The sequence below is a fragment of the Pleurodeles waltl genome, chromosome 1_2 (assembly GCF_031143425.1).
Source record: "Pleurodeles waltl isolate 20211129_DDA chromosome 1_2, aPleWal1.hap1.20221129, whole genome shotgun sequence".
Classification (NCBI taxonomy): domain Eukaryota; kingdom Metazoa; phylum Chordata; class Amphibia; order Caudata; family Salamandridae; genus Pleurodeles; species Pleurodeles waltl.
This window is the reverse complement of record NC_090437.1, coordinates 1336252162-1336279146: the sequence shown is the minus strand read 5'-3', so window position 1 is coordinate 1336279146 and position 26985 is coordinate 1336252162. Positions and strand designations below refer to the sequence as shown.

The 26985-nt window shown below is 46.8% G+C and overlaps 1 protein-coding gene across 1 annotated transcript in view; it reads right to left on the bottom strand.

The window, feature by feature from the left end:
• Positions 1-596: 596 nt before the first annotated feature.
• LOC138296310 (long-chain-fatty-acid--CoA ligase ACSBG2-like) overlaps positions 597-26985 on the bottom strand; it is a 424825-nt gene continuing 398436 nt past the window's right edge. Inside the window, exon 13 of the mRNA XM_069235332.1 lies at positions 597-1125. Coding sequence (XP_069091433.1) covers positions 980-1125 — 146 coding nt within the window. The 3' untranslated portion in view covers positions 597-979. The remainder of the gene's footprint in view (positions 1126-26985) is intronic.

The following is a 26985-nucleotide window of genomic DNA, read 5'->3' as shown; positions in this document are numbered from 1 at the left end:
CAGCAGGGTCTATAAGTATTTGTAATTAATGTATTGAATGCAATGAGTTATGATCTAGCAGCGAGGAATTTAAATTCTGAACAGATATGTTTTAAGTTCCTTGTAAAAATATAGTAGATTGATTTTGGCACAAAGACGGGGGAATGAGTTCCACAAATCCATCCTTGCACAAAAGAAGGAACAGCTGCGCAAAGAGGAACATATGAAGCGCATAACTTTCAGATAGGCCTATCAGCAGCCATGAGAGTCTGTCTCCAGTATAAAGTCTGTCTCTGTCTGTATGGAAGACCTGACATGAAAAAAGGCTGGACTTGTTCTTTTTTCTATTCTGCTTAAAGTTTTGAATTCTTCTGTTTCGTATGTAGTGGGTCCACCTAATTGTAAACATGCTATGACCATCCTCTATCAGAAAAAACATAATTAGATGATAGGCTGCCTAAAAACTATCAGCCCATATCACTTCAGCCTGCCTTAATGTATTAATTGGCAACTGGAAGATTTATTTTTCTTTTGTAGATAAAGCATTACATTGTTCTCATATGCTGTTGCTAATTACAAACAATTGCTAGCTTGAAATATTACATATCCCTGATACGGAGTGCACTCCATTGATTACATTAGGTAGCAGTGGAATTGGAATCTAAGCATATATAGAGACCTCCAGTACAGATAAGTAGCAGATAAAGGGCGGGAAGAAGTATATTGACTCTGATTGGAAGAACAGTGGGATTCATGCACACACACACTCAAATTAAACACACAAATATTATTATGCAAGAACAGAGCTAGTTACAGGAAATTAACATATTGATAGACTCAAGTGAAAATCCAATTAAACAAATGCAGTTTTTATTGGTAATTGCCAACATTGAGAATTCCAATATCTGCCCTTTAGCTTGGGGTACCCTTTGATACCCATTGAGACATCTTTCACCAGACACCCCTTCAAAATCCCAAATCATCAGGAGTGAAATGATCTTTACAGCTTATTTCTTAAGTTGCCGTTGCTTCTGCTTAAAGGTCTTTGTTTCTTTTCTTGAAATGGTTCTTCCACTTTGTAGAGTTCATCAATGACCTTCTCATACTTTTTTAAGATGAGGGGACGCTTTGTTTTCATTGTGGGACCTGTATTTGGGAGAACGGAAAGTGAGAATCAGTGAGGGAGGTAAAGTAAAAAACAAAGAAATTTAAAATCAGGGAATATAACTGTTCATAAATCACTAACAGTCTTGACTTTCGTTTTCTAATTCTTCCCCTTTTGATCGTTTGTAAAGCTCAAGCTTTGGTAAATGTTTCCTCCCATGCAAAAAAAGTTCCTTGAAGTTACCAGTACTCTACTATGGATGATTCTTATTAACTAAGTTCAGCAGTTAGTACTATAACCACATATTCTTCCTAACAATTCCTAGAGACTGATTTAATACTTATATTGAGCCACCAGTCTTTATCTAAATGAGTGTCTTATTGTAAGAGATCCTTTTGGTGTACTGAGTGCGGAGAGTCACTAAGTACTTTATACTTGCATTGCCTAAGGTCTCATAACATTGTTGCATCCCCCCGCACACAAGTAAATAGAAGACTCCTTAAATGCTTCTCTGTCTTACCTTCAGGTAACATGGGCATAGCTAAGGACAAACATTGAAGGATGTGCTGATAACAAAATAATGAATGTAAGGCGCAATCATGTTCATAAAAGGGAAAAATATATTAACAATAGCAAACAATTTGCAAAAAAAAAATTATTATTATTATAAAAGAAAAAATGTAAGAAATGGTAGAGAAAAAATTTAAATTAGCAATGGTTTGGAGGAGCAACCATTACAATAGCCCCCAATGAGCCACCACTATTCTGTTGTCAGTATGACATCACTGCAACACCAAATCAATTGCCCTCATTGCGGAAACTTAACTACGCCTAACACTTCTTAGTGCATTTACAATTAACAAGTATCAACTAACAAGTGGGTCATATTAATTAAACATATCTATTCGCTGAAAGGAAAAAAACATTACAGGGACGTTATGGTTAGGCTCACATTTTTAACATACACCACCATAGAAATTCACCAGTATAAGTTAGTTATTTCAAGTAACTATGACTCGTACCCTAAGATAACTATAACTTGCAAGCTGCCATGCACAATTTTTTTGTCAAACATGTTACAGCAAATATTACATTGATATTATCAATGATGTTATCAAAGATGTCATGAGTACCGTAATTTGTGGGGTAATTAACAGTGCATGGCGAGGTCGCAGGATATAGTTACCTTAGAGCACAAGTTATGTTACTTGAACTAACTCTAACTGGTAAATATCTATGATTTTATACATTTAAAATGTGAGCCTAACTATAACGTCCCTGCAACCTTTGTTTTGTCGGTGCATTTCTATGTTTTTTTAAATTCTATTTCTTAACTATAACATCCCTGTAACCTTTGGTATTTTCAGTGAATTTCTATGTTTTTTAACGTATAGTAATTTTCATTACTGTGTGTTAATCCAACCACGCACATCCGTTGGCTGTGTGCAGCCAACCCACTATAAGCACCCAAACTTGCATGGACACAACCTTCGACCATGCACAGCAGAGGTTGCATGCACAACCTGGCCTGCAGCCAACCCCCCCCTCCTAACCGCCCATCCCTGTGCTGCACACAGCAGTTTGGCATGCTTAGCAGGAGTTGGCTGCAGCCTCTTGGTGTGAGAATAAGTGTGAGAGGGTATATCTGGGGGTGGGAGTGGCTGTGAGAGTGTCTAGGTGTGAGAGTGCGTACATAAGTATTTTAGTGGTGTGTCAGTGTGTGTGTGGATCTGTGAGTGGGTGAGCAAGGGTCTGACAGGCTGAGTGTGGGTGCTCGAAGGTCTGAGTGCATCTGTGACTGCATGCATAAGTGTCTGAGTGGGTTTGTGAGTGGGAGAAAGAGATTGAAAAAGAGAGAGTGAGAGGGACAGAGACTGAGTTTTTAGACTTTGATATATGATATACTTAGAATGAGATTTCTGCACAATTTGGAAACAAAAATGTATTTGTCAATTTAAAATGGTAAGATCACTTTTCAGTATGAGCCTTAAACATTTGAAGTTGAAAAGGAGGGAAATGACTGCGGCTGGAGTCGAACCCTCAACTCTCACGGTGACGGTCTGCCTCCTTCACCGTTGCGCTGTAATTAGTTTTTTTTAAAGTATTCTCTTTGCCCTTTACGTGCTATCTGTGAGAAAGTAGCCTCTTTCTAGCCTTGTTACCCCCACTTTTGGCCTGTTTGTGAGTGTATGTCAGGGTGTTTTCACTGTCTCACTGGGATCCTGCTAGCCAGGGCCCAGTGCTCATAGTGAAAACCCTATGTTTTCAGTATGTTTGTTATGTGTCACTGGGACCCTGCTAGTCAGGACCCCAGTGCTCATAAGTTTGTGGCCTATATGTATGTGTTCCCTGTGTGATGCCTAACTGTCTCACTGAGGCTCTGCTAACCAGAACCTCAGTGGTTATGCTCTCTCTGTACAAATTGTCACTAACAGGCTAGTGACCAATTTTACCAATTTACATTGGCTTACTGGAACACCCTTATAATTCCCTAGTATATGGTACTGAGGTACCCAGGGTATTGGGGTTCCAGGAGATCCCAATGGGCTGCAGCATTTCTTTTGCCAACCATAGGGAGCTCTGACAATTCTTACACAGGCCTGCCACTGCAGCCTGAGTGAAATAACGTCCATGTTATTTCACAGCCATTTTTCACTGCACTTAAGTAACTTATAAGTCACCTATATGTCTAACCTTTACCTGGTAAAGGTTGGGTGCTAAGTTACTTAGTGTGTGGGCACCCTGGCACTACCCAAGGTGCCCCCACATTGTTCAGGGCCAATTCCCCAGACTTTGTGAGTGTGGGGACACCATTACACGCGTGCACTACATATAGGTCACTACCTATATGTAGCTTCACAATGGTAACTCCGAATATGGCCATGTAATATGTCTATGATCATGGAATTGCCCCCTCTATACCATCCTGGCATAGTTGGCACAATCCCATGATCCCAGTGGTCTGTAGCACAGACCCTGGTACTGCCAAACTGCCTTTCACGGGGTTTCACTGCAGCTGCTGCTGCTGCCAACCCCTCAGACAGGCATCTGCCCTCCTGGGGTCCAGCCAGGCCTGGCTCAGGATGGCAGAACAAAGGACTTCCTCTGAGAGAGGGTGTTACACCCTCTCCCTTTGGAAAATGGTGTGAAGGCAGGGGAGGAGTAGCCTCCCCCAGCCTCTGGAAATGCTTTCATGGGCACATTTGGTGCCCATTTCTGCATAAGCCAGTCTACACCGGTTCAGGGACCCCTTAGCCCTGCTCTGGCGCGAAACTGGACAAAGAAAAGGGGAGTGACCACTCCCCTGACCTGTACCTCCCCTGGGAGGTGCCCAGAGCTCCTCCAGTGTGCTCCAGACCTCTGCCATCTTGGAAACAGAGGTGCTGCTGGCACACTGGACTGCTCTGAGTGGCCAGTGCCACCAAGTGACGTCAGAGACTTCTTGTGATAGGCTCCTTCAGGTGTTGCTAGCCTATCCTCTCTCCTAGGTAGCCAAACCCTCTTTTCTGGCTATTTAGGGTCTCTGTCTCTTGGGATTCCTTGAATAACAAATGCAAGAGCTCAGCCGAGTTCCTCTGCATCTCTCTCTTCACCTTCTGCCAAGGAATCGACTGCTGACCGCGCTGGAAGCCTGCAAACCTGCAACATAGTAGCAAAGACGACTACTGCAACTCTGTAACGCTGATCCTGCCGCCTTCTCGACTGTTTTCCTGGTGGTGCATGCTGTGGGGGTAGTCTGCCTCCTCTCTGCACTAGAAGCTCCGAAGAAATCTCCCATGGGTCGACGGAATCTTCTCCCTGCAACCGCAGGCACCAAAAAGCTGCATTACCGGTCCCTTGGGTCTCCTCTCAGCACGACGAGCGAGGTCCCTCGAATCCAGCAACTCTGTCCAAGTGACTCCCACAGTCCAGTGACTCTTCAGTCCAAGTTTGGTGGAGGTAAGTCCTTGCCTCACCTCGCTAGACTGCATTGCTGGGAACCGCGACTTTTGCAGCTACTCCGGCCCCTGTGCACTTCCGGCGGAAATCCTTTGTGCACAGCCAAGGCTGGGTCCACGGCACTCTAACCTGCATTGCACGACTTTCTAAGTTGGTCTCCGGTGACGTGGGACTCCTTTGTGTAACTTCGGGTGAGCACCATTTCACGCATCCTCGTAGTGCCTGTTTCTGGCACTTCTCCGGGTGCTACCTGCTGCTGAGAGGGCTCCTTGTCTTGCTCGACGTCCCCTCTACCTCCTGGCGCAATTTGCGACATCCTGGTCCTTCCTGGGCCACAGCAGCGTCCAAAAATGCTAACCGCACGATTTGCAGCTAGCAAGGCTTGTTGGCGTTCTTTCGGCGGGAAAACACTTCTGCACGACTCTCCACGGCGAGAGGGATCCGTCCACCAAAGGGGAAGTCTCTAGCCCTTTTCGTTCCGGCAGAAACCTCAGCTTCTTCTGTCCAGTAGAAGCTTCTTTGCACCCACAGCTGGCATTTCCTGGGCATCTGCCCATCTCCGACTTGCTTGTGACTTTTGGACTTGGTCCCCTTGTTCCACAGGTACCCAAGATTGGAAATCCATTGTTGTTGCATTGTTGGTTTGTGTCTTTCCTACAGTATTCCTCTAACACGACTTCTTTGTCCTTAGGGGAACTTTAGTGCACTTGGCACTCACTTTTCAGGGTCTTGGGGAGGGTTATTTTTCTAACTCTCACTATTTTCTAATAGTCCCAGCGACCCTCTACAAGGTCACATAGGTTTGGGGTCCATTCGTGGTTCGCATTCCACTTTTGGAGTATATGGTTTGTGTTGCCCCTATCCCTATGTGTCCCCATTGCATCCTATTGTAACTATACATTGTTTGCACTGTTTTCTAACACTATACTGCATATTTTTGGTATTGTGTATATATATCTTGTGTATATTTCCTATCCTCTCACTGAGGGTACACTCTGAGATACTTTGGCATATTGTCATAAAAATAAAGTACCTTTATTTTTAGTATAACTGTGTATTGTGTTTTCTTATGATATTGTGCATATGACACTAAGTGGTACTGTAGTAGCTTCACACGTCTCCTAGTTCAGCCTAAGCTGCTCTGCTAAGCTACCATTATCTATCAGCCTAAGCTGCTAGACACCCTATACACTAATAAGGGATAACTGGGCCTGGTGCAAGGTGCAAGTACCCCTTGGTACTCACTACAAGCCAGTCCAGCCTCCTACATTATCTGGGACGAGGGTCAGTGGGGGAGCCTCAAGGCCTCCCCCCTGGTCCCACCAAATTTTTTTTTTTAAATGTTGGTGGCCCTTTCCCGGCTATCTGGGTCTGCAGAGGAGCAGGACATAGCAGGAGCCCGCCCGGGGGCGGGGGTCCGTAGGGCCATCAGGGGCTCCTTGAGTGGGCAGCGCGACCCCCCTCCTCCAATGTAGAAGTATCCCCGGGGACATGGTGGTCCCTGGGTTTCTTTTTTTTTTAGGATTTTCCCTGGGCAGGTGTTGGTCCCCGAGGCTGCGGTTCCCCGTAGACGGGGTGGCACACAGGGAGGGGGAGAGGGGGCAAGACACCCCACGTTAATATTGCTTAAAGGCCTGGGGAGGTGGCTATCCCCAGGTCTGTGAGGGAGGCCAATGGGCCTCCCCCACACCATTTAAATATAGCCCCGGAGAGGTGGTGGTCCATTGGGTGCAGGGGGGGGCTGGGGGCCCACCTCTTAAAAATAAAGAATGCCTCTGGACTTAGCCCAGCAAGGGGGCTTAAAAAAAGACGAACCACTTCATTTACTTATTTATTTTTTGAATTTATGGTGGATTTACTGTGATTCCCTCTGTACATTTCTTTTTTAAATATGCTTTTTAGACCTGGGGGCATCTGGGACCCCACCATCAGTGCTAAGGGGTCAGGCTGTCTGTACCCTGGCCCTTTTTTTAAACAATTTTGTCTGGGACTCAGCTCAAGCCAAGTCTCAACATGGCTGCCAACACTTCCTTGTTGAAGTGTTGACCGCCAATCATATCTCCGCATGAGATCGGGAGGGGCCGCAAATCCTTTGTGTCCCTATCTACAAAAAAATCGATTTTCATTAATTTCTCAAAAACCACTAAACAGATTTACACCAAATACCAAAAAGGGCCCTTTCTGGACCAAAAGCTACCTTTCTGCCAAATTTGGTGAAATTCCATTTAGTGGTTTTGGCGCTATTGCTGTTCAATTTTTCCAATGGGAAAATTTTACCCTCTCCCCCTTTTATCTCAGCCCCGTTTGACAGATCACCCTGAAAACTTTCCGACAGCAGCTCATGCGACTGTCAAATTATATTGGAAATTTTTGTAAAGATCCGTCAAGCAGCGCCAAAGGTATAGGCAACTAAATCACAGCCTTTTCGATAGAAAACTAGGTTCTAACTATAACTACATAGTGGCGACCACTGCAGATCCCCAAGCCAATGTTCCCCTTTCGTAAGGCTCAGAATCTAAGAGAGCACCTAGTTAAGGCAACCAGGAGAGAGACACAAAAGACCCACTTGAGAGAGATGTTAAGTTTAGCTCCATTGAAAGGACACTATAAATGTGGAAATTGTGTAGCCTGTTATTTTACAGAGAATTCTCAAGCAATTTCTATTAATGGCAAAGTACATCATCAAAAAGATTTTTCCAACTGTAATACAAAAAAATACCATCTACTGTATACAATGCCCATGTGGTTTAGATTACATAGGACAGACCACGCAGACTGATAAAGCCCTTATACTTCAACAGCAGTCAAGGCTTCGATGCGGTGTAAGTGGCGCACTAATGGTGGACCATTACAAAAGAGTCAATTATACAGAAAATTCGATTCAGTGGTCAGTTATGTACACTATACAAAAACAAAGAGGGAGAAGGAGGTTGTGGGGCTGGGTCTGTCCTCCTTATAGCCTATATAACATTACAACAGAGGTAAGCTAAAAGAACTAACACAGGATGGTCAGGAAAAATGATTTTCCTGTTAGAAAAACCCTCACCTACCAGGGTTACCCCTTGGTGGCATGCTTCATTATTAGGTTTCTTCCCGTTCCGCTCCGGAGCAGGGCGAGCTACAACCTACAGTGTTGCGTAGGCTCTCATTATTTTAATGAGACTACTGGATTTTGAGCGGCAGAATCGCCCACGGAGTCGGAGACTAAGGCCCTCATTACAACCCTGGCGGTCGGTGTTAAAGCAGCGGTAATACCGCCAACAGGCCGGCGGGAAAAAAAATGGAATCACGACCATGGTGGAAACCGCCAACATAGACAGCCACTTTAACACTCCGACCGCCATGGCGGTAGAAGCAAACACCGCGGCGGTAACCGCCAACAGACAAGCGGAACCTTGGTTCCTCCCACTGTATTACAACACACCTATCCGCCACCTTTTCCGGGGCGGTACCAATGCTATCAAAAGCACGGCGGAAACAGGACTTGGAATGGAAACCACTCACCTCTCGACACCCAACGAGGAACCAGGATGCCATGGAGCCCGAACTACAGGTCCTGCCCATGCTGGTCTTCCTCCTCTTGTATCAGGAGCAGGAATGAATCCATCGACGACCACGGTGAGTACTGCACCTAGCACACAGGGGAGGGGGGGGAGGAAAAAAGAGAGTGACACACACATGCAACACACAGCGCCCCACCCTCACCCACAGCACCATACACACAAATACATGCAGCAACATTACATATACACCCCATCACCCCCTGAAGAACGCAAGGACAAAAGGAAATTATTGTAACAAGTGTAATCAATAAAATCAGATAGGGCAAATTCAAAAATCAGTATATACAAATATGTACACCAACTACACAAGTCTGGATATCACTGAACTCATTGTCCGTGGATCAGTGTCCCAAAATGCATGGGCAAAGCCCACACAAGATACCTGACTCGAAACGGAGAGAACACTACAGGGGCATCAGATGGAAAATAAACAGGCACCTCAGAGGGAGGCAGAGGGGGGCAGCTCAGCCGTATGAACGGACAACGCCAATGCTCCACTAGGGGGCTCCTTGCCCACCGATTGGTCTTGGGCAGTGCAAAGCCACAGCCTCTCAAGTCTTTCCAGTGGGTGGTTTGCCCACTGCTGTATCCTGGGGAGTGCAAAGCCACAGTCAGTCAAGTCTTTCCAGTGGGTGGTTTGCCTACTGATGTATCCTGGGGAGTGCGAAGCCACAGTCTCTCAAGTGGATAACAGTCTCCACTGGTTCTGGAGGGGGCTGTGTGTCCAGAGTGCTTCATCCTGCCAAGGACTGAGGTAGTGGATGTGAATCTCCACTGGTTCTGGAGGGTGCTTTGTGCCCAGAGTGCTTCATCCTGCCAAGGACTGAGGTAGTGGATGTCATTCTCCACTGGTTCTGGAGGGGGCTTTGTGCCCAGAGTGCTTCACATGCAGTGTGGCAGGTCCCATTCCCTCACCTGGGTGTGTGCGCCACGAGATTGCCTGGGAACAGGTAGCATGACACGCCATGGAGGCAGAGACACACTCCACCCTGCTGCAACTTCGCCTGCCACCTGCAGGTACAAACAGTGCTGGGAGTCATGCCTCATGGACGCTGGGCAGGGTCCAGGACGTCTCCTGCAGCCTCGGACGGCTGCCCACTGGGGATGATTGCCATGTCAGCTGTGGTGGCACTGTCTGAGCACGTCACTGGGCTGGTGGCGGTGGTTGCGGCGGTGTCTGTGGCGGAGGTGCTGGCTGTGCTGCATGTGTCTGCACCTGTTGAGGGACACAGCAGGACGTCTCCTGCAGCCTCGGATGGCTGCCCACTGGGGATAATTCTGGGGCTGTTGCTGAGACAGCAGACATGCAGGTGGCGGTGCTGGTGGCGGTGCAGGTGGCAGTGCAGGTGGCCGTGTCCACCGCCATACAGGTTGATGTTGTGGTTGACAGAAGTGGTGACTCTGGTCCCTCAGCCAGAGCCACCATGCCCTTTCCCGACCTGCTCTTCGGCTTGTGTCCCTTCCCCAGCTTTGATGTTGCTGCTGGTGTCTTGCCACTGTCCCCTTTTGGTATGGAGGAGCCCTTGCTTGCTGGTAAGTGCGGCTTCTCCCTCTGGCATGTGGGCACCTTCTTCACCTTGGCAGGTGGTGGAATGCCCTGCTCCTTGGCCTTGCTAGGTGGCACACTGGCAGCCCTGATGGGTGGCGCCCGGGATGAGACCGGACTTGCTGGGAACACTGTGCTTGAGGATTTGGTGGATGAGGTGCTGGGCTGGGACCTGGACAGCCCGGCCCTAGGGGAAGGACGGCGGGGGGGAGGTGTAGGGAAGAGGTCAATGTTAGCCAGGAAAAGTTTCTTAGACACACTGGGACGGGAAGGTGGAGGGGGTTTGGGAGTGGAGGAAGAGGTAGTGGTTGGAGGAGGTGTACGTTTGCTGAATTTGGGTGACGGTGCATGTGCCGGAGACTGTTGCGAGGTGGATGGCTGTTGGGTAGGTGTGTGCCTGCGTTTGTGCAGTTTGGGAGGAGGGCTCACAGACACACTGGGAGAGGACACGGGATGTGTGAATGGTAGTGGGGGTGGTGAGTGCATGTGAGCGGTGTGTGGTGATGGGCGTGCTGGTGATGGAGGTAGTGGCTGAGGATGTGGTGCATGCAGGTGTGAGTGGAGACAAGACTGGGAGGGAAGAGGAGGACGTGGAGGAGGGGGACACAGTGGAGGCAGTGGATGTTGCTGTGTCTGCATGGGGATGGTGCTTGTGTGAGTGCCTGTGGGATGTGTGGTGCTTATGTTTGCCATGTCCACTCTTGTGTGTTGATGAGTGTGCATGTTGGTCTGATGGTGTGCTTGGGATAAGCTGAGGTACAGGGGATTGGGTCTAGGTGGAGGAAGTTGGAGGGGGAAGGCTGGACACAGGGACAATGGCTGCCATCAGTGCTGAGGCCAGAGCCTGAAATGCTCTCTGTTGGGCCACCTGGCCAGAATGAATGCCCTCCAGGTATGCATTTGTTTTCTGCAAATGCCTCTCAACACCCTGGATGGCATTCAAAATGGTAGATTACCCAACAGTGAGGGATCACAGGAGGTCAATAGCCTCCTCACTGAGGGCAGCAGGGCTGACTGGGGCAGGGCCTGAGGTGCCTCGGGCGAAGGAGATGCCCGCGCTCCTGGGTGAGCGGGCACGGGAAACACGCTGAGGGGCTGCTGGGAGGGCAGTGCTGGTGGGATGGTGGCGGCTGTACCTGTTGATGCGGTGGGCACTGCAGTGCCCGCCACCGCAAGGGAGCTTCCATCAGAGGAGGAGTCGCTGTCGCTGGTGTATGCTACTGTCCCCGTCGTGGAACTCCCCTCGCCCTCCCTCCCACTGGTGCCTTCAGACTTCAACCTACCGGGCCATGTGTGATGCAGCTTCCTCCTGCTCCGGTGCCACTGCTCCTCCGCCAGATGATGCTAATGCACGCAAGAACAGGGTGACAAAACAAAAAGGGGGGGAAGACAGAAGAGACACATGGTCAATGCATGCAACACCAGCAGCCCTATGCACTAAGCCATGCACTAACAGTGCAGGGGAAAAGCACATGCCCAAGGGGGACTCTGTCTAGACCCATTTCATGCACAGCTGGAACCCATGGGAGCCTGACTAGGTGTAGAGGGCTAATACCACCTTTGGGGTTGGAGTGGGAATGAGGCTGCAAAGCAATGGATCTACCTTTGCGCGTCAGCCCTGGCCTAGGGGAACCCACAGCCCACCACCCCCACCCATACACCTCGTCAAGCGCGCAGAGTCAGCTGAATGAGAGTGTACTCTGAGCTGAAGGATACTTCTAAATTTTGGAAAGTGATAAACCACTCCTACTTCTCAGATAACAATGCTAAGGCTGATGACTGTCCTATTATAGAGGACGTCTGGGTTACTAATTTTAGGAAAGGTTTTTGTCCAGGAAACAACGAGAACCTACATATAGTAGATAATCCCACTGCATATTCCATTTTAGACCCCAATATTAAGGCCCCAGATATTACTTTTGATCTCCATGAGGTCTTAAGCGCCATCAATCGATCAAGGCAGGGAAAGGCTCCTGGCCCTGATGGGGTTCCCGTTGATCTTTTCAAATCTGAAATCGACCTTTGGGGTCCGTTAGTTACAAATGTGTTGAATAGCGCGGCTAATAGTAATGTGCCCATCTCATGGAAATCAGCTATCATTGTCCCCATTTTTAAAAAAGGAAACAGACAAGATCCTTCCTGTTACAGACCAATTTCTCTCATCGATTCGACGGCAAAGATTTTAGGAAGTGTGATCTTATCCCATCTAGAAGATTGGGTGACAGAGGCCCTGATCTTATCCCCTATTCAATTTGGTTTTAGACCTGGTGTAGGCACAGTCGAGCAAGTTTTAAACCTGCACCTGATACTCAGTAAATATGTGTTAGTCAAAAAAGAGTCCATTCAAATGGCTTTTATTGATCTAACTAGTGCCTTTGATATGGTCAATAGGTCAAAGCTATGGCAAATTATGGGAGCTTTAGGCTGTGACACGTCTCTTTTGGAGCTTATTAAACGCCTACATACAGATTTATCGGTTTCCGTTCAGGCTGGTTTACATGGCCAGAGAACCTCTCCCATTCCGTCTACAAGGGGCGTAAGACAGGGATGTACCTTAGCGCCCTTTCTTTTTTTAATATACATAAACGGGCTCTATGATTCGCTGGTAAAACATGCAAAGGACGTACCAAAGATGGGCCAGAGACCACTTCCAGTTTTATTACATGCTGATGATGCAGTTTTAATTGCTCGTACCGCTAATGGCTTACAGGGGCTATTGGACTTATTTTATAATTTTATGTCGAACCTTGATTTGAAAATAAACTACCCTAAGACTTTTGTTATGACATGTGGCCCACGTAACACTAAGTCTATACAATTTACTATGGGAGGACATATTTTAAACAAGGTGAATAATTTCTGTTATTTAGGCATGCATTTGAGTTCCTCCCTGTCCTGGAAAACACACATTAACTTTAAGCTCCAACAGCTGACAAGGAACAACAAAGCGATTTTTCGCTTTTCTGGTAAACTAGGTCCCAGACCTCCTGTACAGATGAAAACACTTTACAACTCCAAGTGCGCTGCAGCAGTTCTTTACGGGGCAGGTGTTTGGGGCTTCAATAAAATACCCTCTCTCCAGAGCGCTGAAAATAAATTCCTGCGCAGATTGCTGATGGTCCCAAAATGCATAGCAAACATCATCTGCCATGAGGAACTTGACCAGCGTTTCCTGGAGGACAGGGTTTCCATTGCTCCCCTTCTGCTCTGGATTAGATGCTGGACAAACCCTGCGGCAAAACTTGTACAGGATTGCATTTCGGATTGCCTACAATTGGATAATTCAAATAGGATTCCCTGGCTTGTGTTTTTGCAAAACTCTTTTGAGAAGCTAGGGCTTAGGTACATGTTTGATGAACCCCTTCTGTTAACTACAAATTCTAGGACTGTTTTGAGGTCTACTTATTCTGAGCATGTATCAGAGCTGAGATTTTATAGCTCCTTGAAATTGAAATCCTTCGATCCCTATACTCGGATTGTGACTGTTTCATCCCTTGAACCCTATTTGATCTGGTTTTCAAGTTTCAGAATAATTTCTCTTTTAACACTTTTTAGACTTAATCTAATTCACTTTAAGGTAGCCTTTCCCAAACCATGTTTTTGGAAAAAGGATCTACCACTTTGTCCCTGTGATTCCAAATCAACACAGAGTACCTCGCATTTTCTTCTTTTTTGCCCTCTATATGCTGCTCCCAGAGAGGCTTTTATCCTACCCATTTTACGTCACCTTAGACCTATCCACTACAAGGAAGCTCTATTATATCTCCAGAGATTGTCAGATATCCAAACCTGTCATTATGTACTGGATTTTGTTACAGCTTCTTTAAGTATTAGGAAAAGGTCTACTCTGTATTAAATTCTTATATATTTGTCAATTTTACTATTTTGAGATAATATCTGTACTTTTTTGATTTTGTGATTTTAATCATGTTTAGTATATTTATCTGCTACATGTCAAGGGCTCTTAGATTGGATGCTCATATGGTGTTCTCAGAAATTGTTTTATAGTTTTAATTGTGTTTTTATATTATTTATAGATCGGTAAAATGTGTTCTGGTTTGCACTTTTATGGCGTTTGCCGAATAAAGTTATTTGACTGACTGACTGACTGAGAGTGTACTCACCCCCTTGTGGCTGCTGTGATGCCCTCAAGCGCCCATCCAACTCCGGATATGCCACCACCAGGATCCGGTACTTCAGGGGGGTCATGGTGCGACGGGCACCCCTTCCACGTTGGGAGGCCATCCCCAGCTGGGCCTCTGCCATCTTCTTGCTCCAGCGGGGCAGGTCCTCCCATCTTTTCTGGCAGTGGGTGCTCTGTCTATCGTAGACCCCCATGGTCCGCACTCCCTTGGTGATGGCACGCCAAACACCCTTCTTCTGGTGGGCGCTGACCTAGAGGAAAAGTGAAGTTATAATGGATGTTACTCTCCCGTACAGTTCTTCTCACACATTGCCTACAAACCTCCCACCCTGGCCCAGATATACACACACACTATCCTCAAATGCTGGCCTGCCCCCCCCCCCTTCCATCCACGACACTCCATACAATCATGTGCCATCCACCATACTCACAGTGTACTCACCTGTTTGTCTGGAGGACCGTACAGTTACGTGTACTGGGGGAGGACCCCATCCACTAGTTTCTCCAACTCCTCCAAAGTGAAGGCAGGGGCCCTTTCCCCAGAAACTGTGGCCATTGTCGCTTCCAGACACAGGTCACAGCAGCACTTGCAGTGTAGGTCCTCTCCTGTTGAAGGTCAGGTATCAAGTGAGGGAACAGATAGAAAATGTCGGTCACGTCCGCGGCGGTGCGTACCGTCACCGCCGGCGTACATCGTCATTGGCTCCTGGAACCCATAGGGCCCAATGTTAACCAATGCTGAATTGTGCTGCGGTCTTCGACCGCCTACCGCCACGGTGTACAACGCCAGCACAGTTACCTCATTTCCCCTTGTCCCACCTTACAGGTCAGGCAGCTGCCATTTCAGGGGGCCACATGGCAGGCCAAATAAGTGTGTCACACTATTTAGGCCAGGAATACGGACAGACAAAGGCACATAGAGAAAATGTAACATTTTTGCTAAACAGCCTTGCAATACCTAAGTGTTGTATGACCCTCTGCTCACCGATCTCCTCCATATGGCACGTCCGCTGAGGCAGGTGATGAGATGGCGGCATCCTCCGGTGTACAGACCCCTTGTGGACCTGTTGACAATGGAAGACAGACACATCATTATCACATACAGACTTGATCGTGCAACAATCCAGGCACTGTGTGCCCAGTTGGAGCCTGACCTGATGTCAGCTATCCACCATCCCACAGGAATACCCCCTCTAGTGCAGGTCCTGTCTGTACTCCATTTCCTGGACAGTGGGTCTTTTCAAACAACAGTAGCCATGGCATCAGGGAAGTCCCAGCCAATGTTCTCTAACGTGTTGTCCAGACTGTTGTCTTCCCTGCTGAAACACATGCGCAGCTACATCGTTTTCCCTCCAGTGTGAGGATTTGCCCACAGTGAAAAGTGACTTCTTTGCCCTGGGACATATCCCCAACATCATTGGTGCCATTGATGGTACACATGTGGCATTTGTTCCCCCCGCAGGAATGAACAGGTGTACAGAAACTGGAAGAGCTACCATTCAATGAATGTGCAGATGGTGTGTTTGGCAGACCAGTACATCTACCATGTGAATGCCAAGTATCCTGGCTCAGGGCAGGACGCTTACACTTTGAGGAATAGCAGCATCCCTTATGTGATGGGGCAACTCCAGAGGCACCGTGTGTGGCTAATAGGTGAGCCTAAAGTCCCCACACAGTTTAATTTGCTGTCTGGGTATGGGAGATTCCCTAATGTTTGGAGTATGTCTAACAGTTGTCCCTCGATATTTGCAGGTGACTCTGGTTACCCCAACCTGTCATGGCTACTGACCCCAGTGAGGAATCCCAGGACGTGGGCAGAGGAACGCTACAATGAGGCACATGGGCGAACTAGGCAGATAATAGAGCGCACCTTCGGCCTCCTGAAGGCCAGATTCCGGTGCCTCCATCTTACAGGTGGCTCCCTATACTACTCACCAAAGAAGTTGTGCCAGGTCATCGTGGCCTGCTGTATGTTGCACAACCTGGCTTTTTGACGGCAGGTGCCTTTTCTGCAGGAGGATGGGCCTGATGCTGGTCTTGTGGCAGCTGTGGAGCCTGTGGACAGTGAAGAAGAGGAGGCAGAAGAAGAAGATGTAGACAACCGAAACAGAAAGACATAGAAAGACAAACTTCCAGTGCATGTTCGAAAGAGCACCAGAGGCATCGAAACACGGGCTGCACACAATGTAAGACTGGTCTGAATGACAAAGACCAACCACACTCCAATTGCTCCAGGAGTGTTGCTCCAAAATACTGCATCATGCGTTCACGACACAGCTGCGCTGATGGGAGCGCTTTCATTCCTCCTTGTTGTGGCGGGACAGCCATTGCGCATAAAAAATAGCAACAGCAGGATGCCAGCTGATAAAACCAAAGTTATTGGAAATCCCCCGAAAATACTAGAAAAAATTGAGTGGATGGCTGATGGTATTAAACTGAATATGGAGGAGAAGGTGTGAATGAAACCAGAACCAACAGCTTTAAAGAAATGTGCGATTCCAGTTGTACTGGACGCATTAAATATCCATCCCACGAGTTCACCAAAGTGTCTCGGAAAGTTTGTACCTAAAAGGGACTATGGGCCATACGTACAAACACATTTTCCCATAGACACAGAATGGGTAAAACCCTTTGCTACATCTGGCCCTATATTTCTGCTGAGGACCTTGCCACCTGAAGTGCGTAGGTTTGGCGTGCAGATGTAAGGGCCACATGCTTTTGAAACAATAAAGCCTCGAGCCTTCTCAACTTGTCAAAATTCACATTTGAAGTAGCAATGTGAGGCCAAATGTCAGCTACTTCTTTTATCTTAGTGGGGGGGGGGAGTATGTTCCCGCAGCATGTAACAACCTTACAGACGGAAACAACATAAACTATTCTGGCTCGCATCTGACAACAGTCTTCACCGTTGAGGAGGACATAGCTGCCGTTTGAAAGCACCTGGAACGTAGTTCTAATCAAGGGGACTGGAACTCCCTTCAGATAACAAGCCAAGTTCGCTGCAGACGCGTTACACGCCCCATGCAAGGACAGCTGTTTACAAACCATAGAATGGCTGACTGAAGTCTCACATTCACTACGCTAAGAAAGACTTCTTTCATGCCACTGAGACATTTATATGAGAAGGGAAGCTCCCACACCTCATGGATGTAACTATCTCCCAGCCTTTCATATCTGCCTACCGGAATGTGTTTTAAACAGGAGGTGAATTGAAGTGTAGAAATAGGCAGATTAATGACCCCGTGTATTAGCCCCTCAGCAGATGGTATGTCAGTCACAGTAAAAGACAACTTTTCAAATTTCTCGATGTTTAGCTTGACATAAGTCGCTTCCTTCTTAGCCATTAGTAGTTGTTGTCGCGTTAAATTAAAGGAAGAAAATATTTCCCTTGCGCTGACATGCTCCCAGGGAATGTGACCTGCCTTCACTGTTTGAAGTGTCCAACCCAACTGCATAATGGACCTTAGCTGACTCTATCCATGGTGTAATGAAGACATATCTGTATGATGTCTGTAGCAGAAGAGACAATGGCCCTCATTACAACCCTGGCGGTTGGCAGAGAAGCGGCGGTCTTACCGCCAACAGGCTGGCGGTAAACTTTTTGGAATTATGACCATGGCGGTTACTGCCATGGTCATCCGCCACTTCTCCGATCCGACTGCCAGGGCAGAGACGACCGCTGGGCTGGAGACCTGGGTCTCCAGCCCGGCGGTCGTCACAATACCGCTGGCGGTATCATGACCCGGCTGACCACCATGGATTTCATGGGTTTTGGAACCGCCATGAAATCCATGGCGGTGAGCACTATCAGTGCCAGGGAATTCCTTCCCTGGCACTGATAGGGGTCTCCCCCACCCCGAGTCCTTCCCCTTCACCCCCCACCACCCCTGCCACCCCCAAAGGTGGCAGGACCCCCCTCCCCATCCCTACCCCCAACATTACATTACACATACACACCCGACACGCACGCAGGCACCACCAACACACATACCCGCACACACACCAACATACATGCCAACAGCCACACACAGTCATATGCACACACCCACAATCAGACATACACGCACACATACATACAGACAGACATGCACTCATTTCCAAACACACAACACTCCTGCATGCATTCACGCACTCACACACCCCCTCTACATACACACACGCACACCCCCATGCACGCACACAATACCCCCCCACCTCCCTCCTCTAACGGACGATAAACTTACCTGATCCGTTGATCCTCCGGGAGGGGACGGGATCCATGGGGGCTGCTCCGCCGCCACCACACCGTCAACAGAACACCGCCACGCCGAATCACAGGACGTGAGTCGGTGGGCGGTGTTCTGTTGACGTGGCAGTGGAGGTGGAGCAACCTCCACTTCCCCACCGCCACCCAGTATGGCTGCTGGCGGCTCTCCGTCCGAAAAAGGATGGAGGGCTGCCAGCAGTCATAATACGCCAAGTGGAAAACCGCCACCACTGGCGGTTTTCAGCACGGCGGTCCCTCAGCAGTCTTGTCAAAAGACCGCCGAGGTCGAAATGACCCCCAATGTTATTTAAGGTGTATATACGGTCAGACAGGGTATTAATCCCAATATCTACAACAGCCAATGCCTTTTTCAGCTTTTCCTGGTCTATTTGTCGTAACCGGGCAGCAGCTTCTTGTTGGGAAAGCTTCCAAATTTCATTATATACTTCATATAAGAAACGCTTTCTGCTGTGTTTTCGGGGGCCTAATAGGAAGTTCTGCAAGTCAGTATTATTATACAGGAGATTGAGGTGTTCTCTAACCGCATCTAGTGATGAAGTTCTTAACCATTGCTGGCATAGTTTCCCTACACTATGGCCCTCATTCTGACCTTGGCGGGCGGCGGAGGGCGCCCGCCAAAGTCCCGCCGTCAGATTACCGTTCCGCGGTCGAAAGACCGCCGCGGTAATTCTGACTTTCCCGCTGGGCTGGCGGGCGGTCGCCTTCAGACCGCCCGCCAGCCCAGCGGGAAAGAGGCTTCCACGATGAAGCCGGCTCGGAATCGAGCCGGCGGAGTGGAAGCTGTGCGACGGGTGCAGTTGCACCCGTCGCGTATTTCACTGTCTGCGCAGCAGACAGTGAAATACATGTAGGGGCCCTCTTACGGGGGCCCCTGCAATGCCCATGCCAGTGGCATGGGCACTGCAGGGGCCCCCAGGGGCCCCGCGACCCCCCCTACCGCCATCCGGATCCCGGCGGTCGGACCGCCGGGATCTGGATGGCGGTAGGGGGGGTCGGAATCCCCGCGGCGGTGCAGCAAGCTGCGCCGCCGTGGAGGATTCAATGGGGCGGCGGTACACTGGCGGGAGCCCGCCAGTGGTGCCGGTCCGACCGCGGCTTTACCGCCGCGGTCGGAATCCCCATTGGAGCACCGCCGGCCTGTCGGCGGTGCTCCCGCGGTCCTCCGCCCTGGCGGTCAAAGACCGCCAGGGTCAGAATGACCCCCTATATGTTGTAACTATACCATACGCATGTTCGGATGAAATATAGCGTGGGTCCGACCTATTAGTTCTAAAACCCCGAGAAGTTGATAAAACGTTGGTGACACCCATTGGTATCTACTGGCTACAATAACCACCCACCAGGACGCGTCAGTGAAACATTAACTGTACCATTCTGGACCCATTCGTCGAGCTGATCTTCAGTTGCATTTATATATTTTTGCCATTTATAAAACTTTGCAGGGACAGGTGTACTGTGCGTGTTTAATTCTTTGATCTTTGCTAAGCCTAAACAACTTGTTTGTTGTTCTGTTTCATTTAGGAATATCATTTGTACAGGTATCAGGCATGCTCTGAATAAAGCTTCCTACCCCCTTATTTGCCAATGTCTAGTTCCCCATACACTTTTCAAGTCAATCGACTTCAGCCAATATCCATAGCCTTCTATATACAACCGGGAAACAAAGGATTCTGAGTATATAAATGTTGTATTCGTCAATAGTATATGTATATCTTTAGTAGGTGGCAATTTAAAATACTATGACGCAGCATTTTTTACATTATGCCCAGAAAAATATGTACACATTTCAGAATATGTTTTGGAACTCCCTTGTGGTGGAGTCGGACAATGTTCCCATTGTGTATAATTAAAAACAGTTTTGGGGCTGCTCGCTCTATGTATGAAATGGTGTCCATAATAATTATAGCAAAACATATCACCATAATTTTCTTTAGATTGATAAACATCTTCATTTTTAAATACAGTATAATACTTCAATTAAGTCATCATAGAATCAACTATTTTCACATCCCAATCATCAGAAACAATGCCTGGTATTATAATATCATTCATTGACAGTTTGAACACATATGGTATTTGAATAACTTCCATGGGACCGTGTATATCAAATATTATTTTATCCAAAACAATCCCATCAGGAATTGCTATTGTGGAAATGTTCACAAAAGATAAGTCTCTCCGGACCTTATGTGATGAAAACTGTGGTTTTAGGACCTCATCCACCAGTTCAACTGTTGATTTCTCAGGAAGAAAATGACTATGTATTAATAAAAAGAAAGTGATAACAAAACCAATCCGAAGCAGGAAAGCTAGTACTGTGAATGAAAGCCATAGATAGTTCCATGGAAAAACAAAATATGTTATTTTAAGCCAGTTCATTAGCTTACGTGTGTTTGACAGTTCAGGTGTCGAATAGGTGAATGAGTCAGAGACGTCATCATTGATGTCGGCAAAATATCCAGAAGCAGTTTGTGCAAAAGTTAGAGTTATTTATTTTATTTAAATACATTTGGTCCAAAAAATTTGGACCATTTAAAATTAAAAGAAAAACACAGTTTTACATGGTTGTATAAAATCCATTGGAATCACAATAACTCATCATAATTCATAATAACAATCATTCAAGATACTAAAAAAATCTGATAATCAGCTAACGTATAAAATATTTCAATAAAATCCTTACAACTAAAATTGAAATTAGCTTATGCGGTCTCAATTTACTCCTAAAAGGGTCCAGAATTCTTGCTAAAATACAGGAAAAGATGTTGCATATAAATTAGCAAAATCAAAGAAATAACAGGGTACATAGCATGTATTTAAGAGATAAAGGAAGGAACGAAGAAATATGAATCTGATTGAAATCTCCCTCCGTGAACAAACAAAGGCTCAGCCTAGAGCTCTTGGGGCCTCTCTACAGAAATGAGCCTACGACGGATACACCAAGCCTCCGATAAAAATTTGGTAACTGAGGATGCATATTCTAATGGCATTGACTCTATCCGACAGTAATAGATTTTTACAGAGGGGGATAATCCACTTTCCTCTAGGGTTCTTGTATGAGGGACAGAAAAACAAAATATGCTCGATTCTTTCTTTGTAATGAGGACAAGATATGCATCTATCCGTCGAAGAGACGCTGGATGACCAGTGGGCCGTATAGATATTAGTAGGCTGGGAACCATATCTAAGCTGTAAGTAAAGGGCACGAGCATAAGATGGCATGGGGAGGTTCATGAAAGTCTCAGGCCAAGGTTCATGGTTAATTTGGAGAAATTCTGTTGTTAGCCTACCCAGCCCGTTTTGGCGCAGAATATCTTCGTTGGCTTTTTCCCAATATCTTCTTTTAACGAGATGTCTTGCGTTATTGGGAATCAGTTCCGGATGTTCCCAGTAATGGGAGAGACCTATATTAGCCCAACCTGATTTCATCTCCTGCAGCCATTGGATTCTAGTCAGGCCCTGAGGAGTAGCTATGAGTTCCCTCACCGCCGCCCTATATGGTTCATGTTCGGGGGTTGTCCAAAGGCGGATCCAATAAGAGAGCGGTCTCAGGGCCGTTGTGGTTTTGATGCTGTTTAACCCTAAGTCGAGCCTGAGAGGAATCATTGGGGTACCTACCCCTAACCGGGAAACCTGTCTGAGGAAGTTGTTTTCTTTTGTTTGTAAAATATCCAGTCTTCTATGTAATCCCCATTGTTCTGCTCCATACAAGGCCGCCGCACGGATTTGGGCATTATAGATCTCGGCAATTATAATCAAAGGGGAACTCAGGACCTTTCTGGACCTACGTACTAGGGCCCCACCTCTTTGACTTAAAATAAGTGCCCCTTTACCAATGGCTGCCTCCCATTTTCCTGTGGTTGATAATCTAATTCCCAAATAGTCAAACTCTTCCACTTTCTCCAGTGGTATTGAATTAATTTCAATTTTGACACGTGGTCGTTTCCTTAGAGAGCTATATATCATAAATTTTGTTTTTTTAGCATTGACGTCAAGCCCAAAATCCCGACAGAAAGCACAACATTGGTTAACCAAATTTTGGATCCCCACAGGAGATTTGGCTAGCAAAATTGTATCGTCCGCATACAATAAACATGGGATTTTTTCCCCTGCCAATTTGGGCCAGTCGTTTATACAATTCTCCAAATAACGGATACAGTTATTGATATAAAGCAAAAAAAGGGTAGGGGCCAGAACGCACCCCTGCCGGACTCCTCTGTTGATGGCCACAGGATCTGTCAACTCACCCTCCTTGCCACATCTAATTAGGGCATAGGTATTGTCATGAAGCCGGGAGATGAGACTCAAGAGACCAGTGGGAACCCCCATATTGGAGAGTGTTGACCATAGGGTGTTCCTGGGGATCAGATCGAATGCGGCTCTCAGGTCTATGAAGACCACATACAGATTCCCCCCCCCTAAGTCCACATTCTTCCACTTAATTGCCAGGAATCTCAAGACTTGGTCAATAGTGCTCACAGCAGGTCTAAACCCTGCTTGTAGATTAGATAGGGCATTAGATTCCTTGATCCATTCATCAAGGTGGCACAAAAGATGTTTGGCATAGATTTTTTGAAAAGTATCCAGGAGACTGATCGGACGATAATTAGCTGGAATATTTTTTATTTTTTAAAGATGGGGACTATCTCAGCCCCTTTCCATGAGTGAGGGATGGGGGCTCCAGCTGCGATTGCATTGCAGATTTGTTTGATATAAGGAGCCCATATGTCAGGTCTTGTCTTGTATAAATCGCCCGGAATCTTATCAGGACCTGGAGCCTTTCCCCAATTTAGTGAATCTATAGCGGCGCTAGTTTCAGCTAAAGTGAATGAGATCGGGGTAGCGGCTTGGGATATTGGGACATCGGGACCTAAGAGGTACCTCGGGAGAACCTGCGTATAAGCTAGAGTTGTGTTCATTGGTGGAGTTGGTGTTTCTGGCGGTGGTACAGAATAAATCAGACTATCCGTTTGTGTTGAAGCTGTATCGAAGCGATCAACTATTTCTGTATTATTTGATGTTAGTGGAGCCAATGCAAGATCATTTTCCACCCTCCCCAAGCTCGGAGAGGTGTCAGTGTTGCTGCTTACAACTTGTAGAGGAACGGCTTGACCAGTAGTGAGAGGGATTCAGGAACTACCGGGTGTTCCTCTTGGTCTGCTGTGCAGGATCGGCCACGTGTTGTAGTTTGACAATGTCGATGGAGACAAAACTATTTTCTTTGGCACCTGCCAACGGCGGTAGAATTACAGTTCTGGTACCTTGTATCCACAAAACTGGGACTGGTGCTCGATAGGAAGGGCCAAATTTATTTTTCACAGCAACCTTTGCACGTACTAGATCCCCAACCCTGGTAATCCAGCCGGTAGGTGTTACAGGTACATCCTTGATTCCTGTGGAGGCAGCACTGATAGAAGAATTGTCATCACGGAACTGTTGAAAGTCCTGTAAGACAGTGACACGTTCATTTATGTCAAAAGGTGTTTCTGCTGCCTCCACGCCAGGACCATCAAGATCAGGAACATACATTTGAGTTCCGAACAGGCCCTCATATGAAGTACAACACCCCCTGGGACCTTCTAGGCAGATTGTTAATTGCTCTCTGAACTCCGTACAGGTGATTAAACCAGCTACGACCCATACCTAAGACTCTGGCTGTTAAGGATTGCTTTAAATCACAGTTTGATTGCTCCACTACACTATTTCCCTCGGGATGAAATGGAGACGAGTACTGGAGTTGGACCCCCAACGAAGCCATGGCATCCCTGAATGCCGTTGAGGTGAAAGCAGGGCCCTGGTCCGAGTGGAAAGCCGCAGCCACATATTTACCGATAAAGACTCGCAAATCTTTAATAACAGTCCGAGCGTCAGCTGAGTGTTGTGGCCACACCCAGAAAAATCTGGAGCAAGAATCAATATAGACTAATATATAATGGTATGCACTATCCAGTGTTAGGGGACCGCAATGGTCCAAGTACACACATTGTAATGGTTTATTTGAATTCAAGAGGGGTGTCTGCGGTGGGCGTTTGGCAGTGGAAACTTTGATTTGTTGGCAGATGTCACAGCAAAGGACATACTGCTTGGTCTCTTTGTAGAGGCCTGGCCACCAATAGCTGGCTTGTCAGATTGAAATTGTAGCCGCCAAACCAGCATGGGCAGATGCCACCCCTTCATGTGCTGCTTTAATTAATTGTGATCTTATATCTCTGTTGGGAATATCTCGTACCCCTACGCCTGGTATCTTAACCTCAGCGTTCAGCATACCTCCCATTCGGTAGGAATATTTGTAAGGAAATTCTTTTGGATAGGCAGTACCATCCGCCATAGCTGTCACGGCAGCCCATTTGTCTGCGTTCGGTTTTGAACTCTAGCGAGTTACTGCAGCAACAGCAGCCACAGCCACTGCTGACTTTGTGGCTTCATAAGCCAATGTGTTCCCAGCAATGTGTATTCCAACGCGCTGGTGTCCAAGTGTGTGTACAACATGGACATTTGGTAGCGTCTCTTTTAGATCTGCTACTTTCCCCCACAATCTGTGTTTAATGGTGTTGCCTCTAGAATCACTGAACCCATTCTGGCACCAGTAATGCAGGTATTCATTAAAGGACTGGACTCAATAATATGAATCACAAACAATCAGCGTTGGCTGTGCATGATCCGTATGTTCCAGTGCCATCAGCAGCGCTTTTAGCTCTGCCAATTGTGAAGTGCAATCCCTTAGGGTTTGCGTAAATGTATGTAGGGGACAGAATTTACTGTCCTCCATATAGCCGCTTACGACAGCACAAGCAGCAGAATATTGGTGTTTTGTGCCAATTGCAGGTTGTGCAGAGCCATCGGTGTACATGACTCTATGACATGGTTCGATAGGCAGTGTATTTGCTGGAACTGGGTATTCTCGTTCATACTGAAAAAATTCTTGAGTTTGTAATTTTGGGTCAAAAATGTAGTCTACATCAGTGGCTTTCAAAGACGTGGCCCATCATACCCAATGTGGATGTAATGCTTTTGTGTTTGGAATGCTGGTTTTTGTAAGCCTCCAGGGCTGGGATTGGAGAAACAACAATAATACGTTTTCCTTGGGCTAGAGGTCGTTCTTTAATGACAGCCATTTGTACAGCAGTGAGGATTTTCTCAGTGGGAGCAAAGCGTTGTTCTGCCGCTGAATATAAGTGTGATTTGTATGCAATCAGGACTGTCTCACCTTCATTAAATGTCACATAGGTGAAACCGATGGCACCAGCAATTACTCTGATCACCAAATGTGTTTTATTGTCCCTCTGTGTAAATGTTGTGCTGCAAGCATGTCTGTCTGCAGTTCTCTAAGAATTTGTGTATGTTCAATTGTCCAAAATTTAGTTGAGAAATCAGGACGTATTAAATCATATAAAGGTTTTATGCCTGTGGAATAATCTGGAATGTAAGTTCTGCCAAAATTTAGGAAGCCCAATAGAGATTGGAGTTTTTTGATCTTATTTGGAGGTTACAGTTGTGCGCATTTTTCTAAGAATTGTGGCTCTAGGCTCTTTCCTTCACTTGACAGCTCATATCCCAAAAACAGGACGCTGAGGAAGGCATTTTTTTTTTTGAAGATGAATTTGTAACCAAATTCAGCAAATCTGACAACAATGCAGGCTACCCGTCGTAAATGTTGTAGCAATTCATAATCCGTAAGATAAATATCATCTACATAGGACAATGCTTCAGGGTCAATCTTGTGTAGAATTACAGTAACACGAGCTGCGAACAGTCCTGGGCTGTTCTTATACCCCTGAGGTAAACAACAGAATTATTTCTGGGAGCCTAGTGCACTGAAACTTGTTAAGTCTCTACTTTCAGGTGCTATATTCTGGCAGAACAACCATTGGAAATGTCCAGTGTTGTTTTGTATTTTTTTACGCACTATATTGTTCATCAGTGCTGTGCTATGTGAGTTTTGTATGGCATATGTGCGTGTATGACTGTTTAAGTGTCTGTAGTCTAAGACTATTCTGTATGAATGCTCTGGTTTTGCTACTGGGAATAACGGATTATTCATTGGGGAGACACAGGGTTCAATTACACCCTGGTACTCTAATTGCATGAGTAGTTCCATCACGGGTGCCTTTGCATCATGTTTGATTGGATACTGAGGTTGTGGTTGGGGTTGATTTTTAATAGGAATTACATGGTAGGGGGATTCTTTATCCCATCCTACGTGATTGCGCTATAACGCAGGTGCCTGTGCCAAAGCCCAATCAATGGCATAGCATTCAGCACGTTCCTCTGGAACAAGGGGCGAGAAGGAAGGTTTAATAACATCTTCCCCATATGGGCAGGTATGGACAAATTCAGGTGGCAAATCTTGTTCGGCCAACAAAACATCATATATGTATACTACCCGATCCCAAAAGATTGCGTCTATTATGCGCTCCATGTCTCTTTCTAACTGTAACGTTA